At 42.4% G+C, this 12,663-nt stretch overlaps 1 protein-coding gene across 6 annotated transcripts in view; it reads right to left on the minus strand.

Moving 5' to 3' along the window:
• Window positions 1-525: 525 nt before the first annotated feature.
• Window positions 526-12,663, minus strand: part of NR1H3 (nuclear receptor subfamily 1 group H member 3) — a 31,684-nt gene continuing 19,546 nt past the window's right edge. For 4 of the 6 annotated variants that reach the window (XM_027886742.1, XM_027886733.1, XM_027886762.1 and 1 more), the window contains exons 3-9: window positions 10,383-10,652; window positions 6,383-6,591; window positions 5,911-6,090; window positions 5,403-5,502; window positions 3,766-3,879; window positions 2,862-2,956; window positions 526-2,458 (exon numbers count right to left, since the gene is read on the minus strand). In XM_027886742.1, coding sequence (XP_027742543.1) covers window positions 2,312-2,458; window positions 2,862-2,956; window positions 3,766-3,879; window positions 5,403-5,502; window positions 5,911-6,090; window positions 6,383-6,591; window positions 10,383-10,652 — 1,115 coding nt within the window. In that variant the 3' untranslated portion in view covers window positions 526-2,311. Of the gene's footprint in view, window positions 2,459-2,861; window positions 2,957-3,765; window positions 3,880-5,402; window positions 5,503-5,910; window positions 6,091-6,382; window positions 6,592-10,382; window positions 10,653-11,874; window positions 11,894-12,663 lie in introns of those variants that run through there. The other 2 variants (XM_027886781.1, XM_027886772.1) reach the window with 2 other exon arrangements.

Below are 12,663 nucleotides of genomic sequence, written 5' to 3' on the forward strand. Positions count from 1 at the left end.
TGCTTCCCCATCCTACCACTCCCTTGGAGGTAATGCATATGGACAACTATTACGGTTGATTTTCCTCTAAGTACATCAGAAATTATTAGTGTATGAGCTATCAGCTAGGGTCCGCCTGAAAATCCACTTGACAGCCAGGGGCAGGCTGGACTCCCATTTCAATTTTGACAAGCCACAATATGCAGAAAATGGAGTACAGCGCATGGAATAAAAGGGTTACATTCTGACTGTAGCTGTACAAATCAAAATGAAGGATGTTTGCATAATTCATGGTCTTTGTGATACGCACTTAATCCACTTCACATATTTGCCAGGTCTGGCATACAGCAAGGTGCATATCAAGCTACAAATCTCATCCTAGAGGCCAAAATAAACTGCCTAGGGTTGCACTACTATTTCTTTTTCACCACTTCTTGCTTCTTTCCAACCTATACACTTACTTTCTTATCAGCTTTGAGCTTGTTAAAGCAAGAACTTATTCCACCCTCCTCCAAGCTAATGACAGCACATCAGAGAATGTCAAAATCCTGTATTAGGCTTTATTCTTTTATATAAACATTAACATTTCTCAAACAGATTAGTTAAAAATACAGATTTAAACAAGAATTTCTGCAATTGCAATGAGTTATAAAAAACAACAGATTATTTTACAGATTGTTACAAGTGCTTTACAAAGGTGCAGAGTGAAGGCCAGTGGCAGGGGACCAACCTCAAGTGCAAAATGGACACGATACCCTCACCACGGGCATAGCGCTCAGATACACAGCCAAAAAAAAACAACAACAAACAAACCAAAAAACAGACAAACAAAAAAAACCCGAGCCATGTGAACCTATGCTCTTGGGATACTCACCGGGCAAGCAAACAAAGACCCCTATGACAGAGAAGACTCATGAGACCAAGCTACCAGGATACTTAAGGTTACATCTCTGAGATCAGCTATAAGATGTTGTTTCTTGGAAAGTAAGGAACATGTTTTACAACAGTATATTTCTCTTCTGTCAGACAAAATATTGCTGTAAATTCTAGAATACTTATGAATGTGGATACTTAAAAACTTGGGGCATAAATCCAGTGTGGATCTCACAATGCCCCAAGTGAAGAAAGGATACAAGACCAAAGTGTCCTTCTAAAGCAGTTGGCACTCCTCATACAGGAGGGACCTCCATATCCCATTATAATTCCTAAAACCTTGGAAAGACTTTGGCAAAAAGGAAGACAACACAAGTGGATCTGATTACACGCAATATTCCTGCAGCCCACGATCTGAGAGTTGTGCAGCCCATAGCTTACGCAATGCCCACATATTTCACTAAATGCAGTGTGTCCTCTCTCCTTGGCCAACACATCTTCACACCCACCTTGGAATACATACCACATGCTTCAGATTCTTGGAAGTTTTTGAGATCCTTCCACCACACCTACCTCACCTAGGTACCAGTCCTTCCCACCTTTCTTCTATTCCACCCCTAAAGATAAAAATCTATGCTCTGATCTGTTTTGAACTAAAGTTTTCCAGCTGTTAGCAAGTCAAAGGTAAATTGAACTGTCTGAGAACCATGAGATAAAACTGTGATGCATTATATAAAAAAAAGTCCACTACTTTATGCCTGACATCTTTCTGATGTACAAATGTTCCCTACCCAGAGAATCTCCCTGTTAGACAAAGGGCACTACATATTAGAGGAATCCTTTTTCCAAAGGAGGGCCAGAATAAAGGGCAGCTCTAGAAATGAAGTCTCATAATAAAGAAATAAAAGCTACTTCTCTTGGAATCATTGTAGAGGGCAGCACATTCAAGAGATTTTATTTATAGGAAACCCAGTGAAACCCATAGAACATCCACACTGACTTCCCTGAGCTTCTCAGATCCAGGTACACTGGGGACCCTGCAGAAGCCTTTCGAGCTGGGTTACTCTCAATAGAGAGCTTTTGGCAAGTTCCTGCAAATTCATTTTCATAATCAGTGAGAAGAGGATCAAAGGGCAAACCTTCAGCATATGCTTAGAGAAGAGAAAGACTCTGAAGAAAGAGGAGTTGGGGGGGCAGGAGGAAGTCTTCATTTCTACCGTTTTCAAATGTTTCACGTTATTCCTTTAGGGTATGGGCACTGCATCAAAACCAACCCCTCCATCTGATCTACCCCAGCTGCCTCCTGCATAGTCTCATGACAACATTGAAACCCCGGGCTCATCACTCCCTGCATGCCTAGCCCAGGGTTCAGTGCTTTGGAGAGGGGAGGCTGGCTTCTCATTAGCAAAGGCTGGGAGATGGCATTATGTCAGCACGTCAGCATTCTGGGAGCATGCGGTCACTCATGCACATCCCAGATTTCTGAGAGCAGAGGAGGGAGTTTCTTGTCCTGCAGCCGAAGGGCAAACACCTGCTCAGAGTGGACACTGCTTAGTGTCCTAAGACTGACCAGCTTCATTAACATCCGTGGAAACATCAGGCGGTCCTGCAGAGTCAGACAAATAGACAGCTGTTAGTAAATTCACACTAAAACTTTAAAAAAGAAAAAAAAATACCACAACAGATGATGTATTGTAACTATAAACATGATTTCCTCTAAACCCAGCATTCAACAGGAGGCTTCAGTGTAAAGGAACACAAATAGTACATCATGTCCCAAAACTCCGGACTTTCCATGCTGGCTAAACCATGGAACATGATATCAGACAGCAGGCTGTGACAGCTCACAAATCCTGCATTTCCAGCTGCTATCAAAGAGCCACAGAAGGGACAAGTATGACAGTACAGACAGCAAGAAACCTGTTACAAACAGTATGGCAGGAACTGTATCTGCATAAACACGAAATCAGTTCTCATCACTGCTGTACGTGTTGTGGTCAGGCACTTACATTTGGTCTGTTGATACAAATGTAAGAATGAAGGGCTTCCACATAGGTGTGCTGCAGCCTCTCCACCAAGGACTGGTCCTGCACATTCGGTCGGTCTGCCAAAAAGCAGGTTAGAATTAAGGAGATTGCCACAGGCAGTTTCAATGGACTTATCATCCCTGCCTAACTCAACTCCCTCATACAGTCTCTTCCCAAAACCTCATTAGCGTTCACCCAGCAAGGCTAGGAGGTATATCCATGAATGTAGCAGATATGTCAATTGTCTGTGAGTGTTCTTTCTCAGTGATGTCTACTGCACATGGGGTATCCAATCTGACTCCTCTAGAGGTGGAAGGTTAGAGATCAAACACACTTACATAGTGCTGTTTGATCTCACATTCCTGTCACAGAAGAAATGAGAAGCTGTCTATTCAAGAATGATTGGGAAAGTCTCTGCAGCAGGTGAGCCAGTTAGAAAACAAGAACAAAGAAAAAAAGTAATTAATCGTGCAGGTCACAAGACAGAAGAATGGAAGGAGCTTCTTGGCAAAGCTCTGTCCTGGCCCAGAGCAATATTGTCTCATGTCCACAGTATCTTCACTTGCCCACTAGATGTCACTCATGCTGTGGGACCTGCATCACACCAGAGAGATGCCAAGGACATTAAGGGGACAATTAAATAGCGATCTCTAAACAAGGAAGATAAATACTGACCGATTTTTCTATACTTTTCCAGCAGTGGGGAATTTTCTTTCTTCTAGAAGCAGCACTATAGAATTCAGAATATAATGAATAACACGCTCCCTTCCTCACTGAACTCTATATACCCTCTATTACTCCTCTTCTGCTTGTCACGTTCCTTAACTCTACTTTCTTTGCCCTCTGACTCACTACTGCAGCTCCTCAGATCTCCCTGGCTTTTTACCTGCAGAGAAAATGTTGATGGCAATTAAAAGTGCATATTCAGCATCGTTAAGCTGTAGCTCATTCATTCCCTTTGAGAACTCAAAGATGGGGTTAATGAACTCAAACTGCAGACCTGAAACAAACAGAAGAGAACAAGGTGAGGCAGTAACAATTGACTCCTTTCTCTCCCTCTCATGGAATAAGCTGCAAGAAACCCACTGCAGTACACCAGGGAGTGGGGAAGACAGGCAGGCAGGGAAAAAGCCTTACGTTATGTTCCAGTGAAACCTCCCTTTACATCCAGTACTGGTGAACACCAACAACAGTGGCTGAGGAGTGGGGTTCTACCTATAAAATTACGCTGTTTCTGGGTTTTCCTAGAGCCTTAAATGCCCCATGGCACATCACTAGGCAACAGCTAAAGGAACACAACATCATTTATCAGATAAGTCCATCAAAAAGTCAGAAGGCTACAAGTACAACATCTATACTTTCAACTCTGACACCATCACCTCCTTCACATCCAGTAGCTTTCAGCGAAAGCTTTAATACTGTGATCCAGATTCATCTGAAGTCTGTCTGAACTGAAAACTTACAGTTCCAAGAACTCTGAACACTGCCATTTCCTTCAGCTCAAAAAGTTGGGAGAGCTGAAGCAGAGCCTGACTTAGGCTTCCAATCACCTCCTTTGATAAATGCAGTCAGGCAGAAATGCACTGATATTTATTGCCATAACATACAGAGACCACTGTCAAACCAGGTCTTTTTGTGCAATGTAATCATGCTGAAAACTTCAGGCCTTTCCCCCAAAACAGCATCCAAGTTTTTAATTTCCTGCAGTACAGCTGCATCAGAAAAGAAGAAACAAAATGGAGGGAATCTTTCTGGCTGCCTAGTTTTTGCCTTCCTAATAACCTGAAAAAAAGGCTACCAGGAAGAGCGTTGAAAAGGAAAACTGCATATAAAAGCCATCTCAAGTATAAATGGTTAAAGAGTTACTCAAAGAATAATTAAAAAAAAAAATTACATGAATGACAGCTTAAGTCTTGCTTTTAGAAATGCTTAAGATACACTCTTCCTGTTACTTCATCTGAAATTACAGACACTCATAGTTCCTGAAAAAATAGACTTCAGAAATCACCCACCACAGACCAATATATATTGGGATGATGAAATATCTAAAGCAGTGTGTGGGGATCTTCAGTGCACAGTATAGACTTCATATTAAGTGAAATGTAATCACATTATTGTCCTCACTCGAGGTGTGTATCCAGATTAGCAAGTGATATGTACTTGCAAGGGTAAAGACTGTGGTTTGAAATGCTATGATCTGATACAGCTCTATGACCACATCACATCTCTACCAGCAAGGAAGTTCACATCAGCTGCTAGCCCTAGGTGGACATTTCCTACTAGATTTTCATCCTTTAAGAGTCCAAATTTTCCAAAGCAAGTTCACATATGGAAAAAGACATGAACTCAACTAGTATCACATATTAAAAGCAAAAAATATATGGCTTTTGGGGCTATTGGTCTGGTCCTCTTCTAAGCTTCTCATCTAATCCCACATACTATTTCCAGCAGTCCACATAAAAAAGGAAAATATGTAAGAACACAAGACACAGGGAAGGAAGAAACACCTGTCTAATGCACCACCTGCTTTGGCGAAGTCATCCCGATTATAGCTCAGGTCCTTAAGAAAGGTGATGCTCTCAATCTCTGGATTATAGCGCCGAGATGTCTCCAGCAACATCACCTGAAACCAGAAATAGATATACTTTATTTGAAAACAGGAAAGAAAACATCAATAATTCTCTGAGTGTTAAGAGCATATCTGAAAACAAAACAAAACAAAACAAAAAACCCCAAACAAAAACTCTCCAGTTTCTCTCAGTGTTTAAAAATTAGAAGATAAACTCTGCTGCATCCTTTGTGGTGTCTGTTTCTGGGAAAGGGGAAGTTCCTGCTTACCACTACCAAGGCCCTTGTCTCATTCTCCTCCATGACCCCTTGCCAGTATAACCTGGCACTGCAGTAATGGTCCCATAGCTGAGGTCCTTCAGTTCACCATCCCAAAAAAAGGGATGGAACTAGTTCTCCATGTGGGTAACTCTAAATTCTTTCATTTCTGCTACTATGTATTGTGGTGGAGCCAAACTCTCACCTCTATGGTAGATGTCTTCAGTAAAGCAATCTGATCTTCCCTGGTGAGCTCCAGGAAGCCAGGTAGTTGCTTGGCAAAATCCACAATCTCTTGCACAGAGATAATTGCAAGTTCTGTAAAGTGAGCGAAACGCTGCTGCCTCGCTTCACGGTTATTAGGGTCAGGAATCTGGGGCCATGGCTGTGGGAATGGGAAGAGACAGCATATATAAATATATATGGATATACAGAGACACTGAGAGAGAGAGATGTATGTGAAAGATTAAGTCAGGACAGAAAGATGAAAAGATTAAATGAACAAGGAAAGAAAATTAAACAACATCAGAACATCATCTTTTGCTATTCTTTACAGAGCTTTAGTCCACAGATGCAATGCCTGAACTATCTCTGTTCTCCCAAATATTTCACCCAAAACCCAGTCCCCCAAACTCCAATTTTTCTTTATTTTGGTAAACTTATAGATTTTTTTTTACCGTCACTTTGATCCTGTCTGTGAATGAGCGCTGGTTGCACTGCTGCTGAGCAGCCACAAGCTTTTTTATCATGTTCAGCTGTTCCGGCGTTAGCTTGTGGGAAGGGCTTGGCGGATTCGGAGGGTTTGGACGCACCACAACTGTCCGAGCCTGATCGTCTTCCTGCTTCTTCAGTTTCTTCAGTCGGATCTGTTCTTCAGACAGAACATCTAAAGCAGGAATAGCCTGTGATCAATCGTAGAAGCACACTGGAAACTACATAAACACAGGGTAATGTGCTGGAGATGGAGAGGTGGAGATCACAGTTGGCTGCCTGTATCTGGCATAGCAGAGCGTACACAACACAGCAGAGTGATAGTCATTTTTTTCTCCCTCTATTCCCACTTTAAGTTGTTCCATTACCTTTCTTCTAATCATACCATCATGCAAAGTGTTCACAAAGGGCAGAAGCTCCTTTCATGATGCCCTGCAGATCTCAGAAAAACAATAGTGACTTTCCCCATTGAGCAATTCCCTAAAACGTCATGTTATAACAGATTCCAGCAAGTGCTCCTTTCACATGCCATGGTGCGTCCACTGTATTTTATACTATCCTGCTGTTATGCCTTGTTCCAATATTGTTAATTTAACAGCTTGTGTCATTTCACCTTCCTCTTCAGAGGTCAGAGCCAGTCCTGGACGGAGTTTGAAAGTGAAAGGATAATTTGCTATACAGGCCATCTGCAGCAAACTGTAGAGCAGTAACATACTGCAAGATGAAGAGTGAAAGAATAGCTTTCCATAAAATGGACTGAGGACCAACCATGGGTCCTTCAGGAACAGGGCTAGAAGTCTTCTTCAGTCGTTAAGTCAAAGGAGATGTCATTTGGATGTAAAATTGTAAGGAACTGAGGCATCTGATTTATTGGGGGCTAATGGGGTCCATCTGTCACAGAAGGGGAAACACATCTTCACTCATAGGCTTGCCAACCTGTGAAGAGGGATTTGCACTAAAGTTGCCCAGGGAAGTGACATTTTATAGGGGGTCTGTTACAAGGTCACCTGACCAGGAAACTGAGTGGAACAGACCCTCTATAGACAGACAGGAGTGGCCTCACATTCACAAGCCCTGGTCTTTTGGGGAGATTTCAACTGCCCCAATATCTGTTGGAGAGACAACACAGCAGGGAATGAGCAATCCAGGAGATTCCTCCAGTGTGTTGATGATAACTGCCTTCTCCAAGTGATAGAGGAGCCAATGAGCAGAGGTGCTGTGATGGACCTTGCTCTCATCAAGGAGGGCCTGCTGGAGAATGTGAAGTTCAAGGGCAGCCTGGGCTGCAGGTGATCATGAAATGGTGAATTTCAAGATCCTTGGGGCAACAAGGAGGGAGCACTCACAGAAAGCTCACTGGCCTGGACTTCAGGAGAGCAGACTCTGGACTCTTCAAGGATCTGCTCAGTAAAGTACTACAGGATAAAATGCTGGAGGAAAGAGAAAGCCCAAGAAAGCTGTTTAATATTTAAGGATCATCTCCTCCAAGCTCAGGAGCAATACACCTCTAAATTGGAATGGCATGGATTTAACAGATGGATCGCTTGGTGGATAAGAGATTGGCTGGATGGTTGCATTCAAGAGTTGTGGTCAATGGTTCAATGTCCAAGTGGAAAGCACTGACGAGTGGCATTCCTCAGGGTTGGTACTGGGGATGTCTGTGTCAGTGACACGGACAGTGGGACTGAGCACACCCTGAGCAAGTTTGCCAACACCACCAAGCTGTGTGGTTGTGCTTTACACCCTGGATGGAAGGGATGCCATACAGAGAGACCTTGACAGGCTTGAAAGGTGGGCCTGTCGAACCTCATGAAGTTCAACAAGGACAAGTGCAAGATCCTGCATATTGGAGGCAGGGCAGAGACTGGATTGAAAGCAGCCCTAAGAACTGAGGATGATTCTGTGAACTGAAGAATTCACTGATGTGAATGCAGAGAAGGTTTGTTGTTTCTTTAAGCCAAAGCTGCAAAAACTATCTGAAAGCTACATCCAAAAAAATAAAAGGAAACTAGCAGGTATACCTGGATTCAAGGGTTATCTTCCAGAGAATCATCCTATGAGTTAATGATGAATAACAAGAAGTAGAAAAGGGACTGACTGGAAAAAACCCTCTGCATCGTCAAGATAAGTAAACAAAGCTTGACTTACGAACAAGATTTTAAAGGTACTGAAAGATTCTTTGGCCATTTTTTTATGCACAGGTAACAAGGACACATAGCTGCTATAGGAAAGCAGGGCCCAAAACTGGACAATTATATACTTGCGCTTCTTAAACGAATCATGTTAAATGTGAAGACAAGAACTGGAGAATTACTGTGAGAGAGTACTCTGGAATTGGAAGGACAGACAAAGAACATAACACATTCAAACTGAGAGGACCCTTTATCCCCGAATTCTAACAGAGAAGAGGTATGCACAGGTACATGCACACACAGAACTTACAATTCTAACAGCAAAGATATTTAATACAATAACCAAATTAAAGGGGATCTGTAAGATTAGAGAATGTTACTCACAGTGTTAGTTTAAGAAGGCAAATAATAATCCAAGTGATTACAGTCCCTCATCTTGGGACTCAGATGCACAAAAAATTTATAACTGGTAACTTGTTACTTGGCTATTACTGAATCTTGAAAACTGCCTATGTGCAACCTTCTGCATCATGATAAATTCAAAGCAATCTAACTTACTTGGTTTGCCAGGAAGGAACTATTTAACCTCATAGTTCACACTGGCTTACAAACAATAAACTGGCCATGAATAACTTCAGTCTGGGAATTAGAAGAATGCTTCCAGCAATTACTAGAAGGAAGTTCTGGAATGACCTTCCAAGTGAAACAGCTGGAGGAAAAAGCCCTCAGCTTCTGTCAAAATTAACACGGGCAAATTTGCAGTGGGGATTACAGCACTGACAAGAATTGCCAAGCTCTTAATAATAACACTTTTGAGCTAATTTTCCTGAGCTGTCTTCAACACAAGACAATGAGTAAATACAGAAACTGAGGCTCTCTCTATCTACCTGCAACAAAAGAGAATCAAAGTGAACAGGCAGTCTTACTACATCACTTTTCAAATATATCTGTTTTGTAGCTCTCAGGAACAGGGGCAAATGAGGTAAACACAGCATATGGTATGCAGATACAAACCAGTGAGACAGATACTGATGTGCTGTGTTTCGTGCTGGAAAAATCAAACAGCACATTTCCTTGGTGTAGCATTATTTTAAAAGATGTTTCTGAAATACCCCCTGTTCCTCACTGTTCTGGGTGCTGGATGTCAGAAAAGGAGACTTCACACAGATCTAACATGAATCAAGCACCCATTCAGTCAGTCTTGGCCACCAAAGGGATGAAACTTGGATGCCTTGGCCAAGGAGAGCTGTTCCTGACATGTGAGCAGAAACACTGGTGAATATTCAGGAACAACAGCCTTATGACTTGTGTGAGAAAAATAGCAGATTTCACTAAAGGGAGCAATGAGATCAGCTCTTGCACAAACACAGCTGCAGTACTGTGGTGCTGCCCTTGACCTCTGTCGCAAGCTCACAGTAGGAGGCAAAGGAAAGTGCCTGTTGTTCAAGGAGCATGGTGACCGATCTTGCAGTCCTGATCACAGGACAGACAGAAGCCTGAGTTTACTGATACACTCGACAGCATCCTGAAGAATGTGCGAGTCCTTCCTCTGCTCCCACAGTCCACAAGTTCTTACAAGGAATAAAGCAAAGCTGGGGCTCTCAGCACACCAGTGGTGTTCCACTAACAGCCTCACCTCTCCACGTGATCCCTGCTAAGCTCTCAGTGACTTCCCACACACATTCCAACACACAGTCTGCTTGGCTTACGTGTCCCCTCCTTCCCAAGCACTCACACTGCCCCCTGCTTTATACCCCCCGCCCCCCCAGGCCTGCTCCCACACGCCTCCTGTCCCAACACCACTATGCCCCCGTGCCCCATTTCCTGCACTCACACTGCTCCCTCATGCCCGCCTCCTGGCACTTGCGCAGCCGGCACTCCTGGCACTTGCGCCGCATGTACATGTCCATCTCGCACTTGCCGCCGTTCTTGCACACGTACTGCGCTCCCTTGATGACGCTGCGGCGGAAGAAGCCCTTGCAGCCTTCACAGCTCAGCACGTTGTAGTGGAAGCCAGAGGCCTTGTCCCCACACACGCTGCACACTTCATTTCCCAGCATCTTAGGGGCTGGGCCCTTCTTCCGCTTCAAGGGGGGATTTTCTGCTGAAATGAACGGTACCCAAAAAAAAAAAAAAAAAAAAAAAAAAAAAAAAAAAAAAAAAAAAAAAAGGAAAAAAACACCCCACACATGAAGGAAGCATGTTTGCAGCTGACTGCCACATTCCTTAAAAGAACCAATATCCTCACTCCCACCATCTCCCAAACACACGGATGAAAAGATCAAGTCTCCTGTTTCACACAGTCCCCTTCTGGACAAGCATGTCTTCTGTGACAAACGACTGACATAAGCCCCAAGGTTTCACCTCAAATATACCAACAAATATAGCTTCACACTTGTTCCTCTCCAAAACAGGATGGAAGAGCCAAAATATATTCCAGCCAAATGCTCTTCTGCACTTTCAGTTACAGTTAAGTTCCCAGTGTGAGAAAGACTTACAAAAAAGTTGAGCTGAAACCCAAAATTGTGCAGAAAAGTAGTTTCCTCAAAACTCACCTTCAGTTCTCCTATTCATGCACAAGAATAAGAGTTCATAGATCTAATTGTGACAAAAAAACATTGCTGAAACTGTGACCCTACAAAAGGCAGACTGAGTAGGCAATCCTCGTAACTGGAACACTTGGGGAAACCGTCGAGACAAAACACAGCACCTTATGGAGTGTACACACAGGCAAGCAGCACACTGCACAGGCTCTGTGAGCCTTTGGAACCCCAAAGCCAACATTTCTTCTTCAAGAAGAGTGCCCCCCACTCCTAAAACTGAAACACTCTCATAGTGACAGTTCATTTACTGAACCTTGTCATTCTATCTGAAACATAGGCCCTGCACTACTGCTTCACATTTCAGATGGTCTTATGCAGCAGCTCCAGCTCTTCCTACATCATTCTGACAGATCTTAAATATGCAGTGGCTCTGCATTCTGAAAACATCTTTGCTTTTCTACAATGCATCTTAAATTAAGCATTTCAGCCTACTAACTATCTCTCTTTTTATTCCATATAACTCTAGATAGGCCAACATCTAGCATTCTACACAGTTCACGGTGCAGGTATTTTTCTGTATGTCAGATATTAGAGATTCTTCTATGGCAGCTGCTCATAAAGATTACAAGCAACACATCTTGATAAGTCTCCAGATTATGCTTAGATATGCCTGGAAAGCCTTTACACTGGAATTAATGCATACAGACTGGTTTGCAGGACAAGGCTACTGCATTTCCTGATCAGCATCAGGTTTACAATAGAACATTTAATTTTTGTACTTACTGTTCTAATACTTCTAATCCTTACTCTCATTTACACCTACTATTCTGCTCAAGTTCCTGAAATGGTAAACCATTTTAAGTACGTCGCAGAAATTATTGTTAGTGTTCCTCACTACATATTAGTTTTCAGTCTTAAGTGTCTTGGTGTTGATTTTCAATCCCACTGACTTTACAGAGGCCTGGAGGTCACTCATTTCAGCCTGCACTTCTCACTGGACAGCTAGAAAATGTCATCAGAAAGGTCAAATTTCTGATATTCTCCTTTCTTGTTCGATTCACCCAATATATTACCAATTATTTCTCCTCACACAATATATTACCAAGAGGAAATTATGCAATGTCTACAATTATTTCAGATTATTTAGTATAAATATATGCAATGGCTAACCAGTAAAACAACTTTTCCAAAGCCTTAAGTGATCTTCATATGCTTCTGAGGAACAGCAGAGTAATCCAATGACTTCTACAGATGAATCTGTCCACCTTGTGAATTTCTTAGCTGCCTTTAAGTCATTACATAAACATCTAATTACCTTTTCTATGACTGGTTTATTGAGACAGGCTTATTCTTTGATCTGTGCAAATTATTTTCCATCTCTGAACACTAAGCATTTTAGTTATATAGCTGATTATTGTCATTTTCTGTAGTTAAAGATAATACAAAAATAGCGTAAGATATATCAAGCATGAACGCCATCGCTGAACCTTTAGCTCACATTAGGGTCCTCCTTTGGAAGATACCCTATTTAATAATTTTTTTCCACATTACAGGACTTTTTTCCTTGCCTTT

The sequence above is a fragment of the Empidonax traillii genome, unplaced genomic scaffold (assembly GCF_003031625.1).
Source record: "Empidonax traillii isolate 1590-97213 ecotype Southwest subspecies unplaced genomic scaffold, ASM303162v1 scaffold11:size2795301, whole genome shotgun sequence".
Classification (NCBI taxonomy): domain Eukaryota; kingdom Metazoa; phylum Chordata; class Aves; order Passeriformes; family Tyrannidae; genus Empidonax; species Empidonax traillii.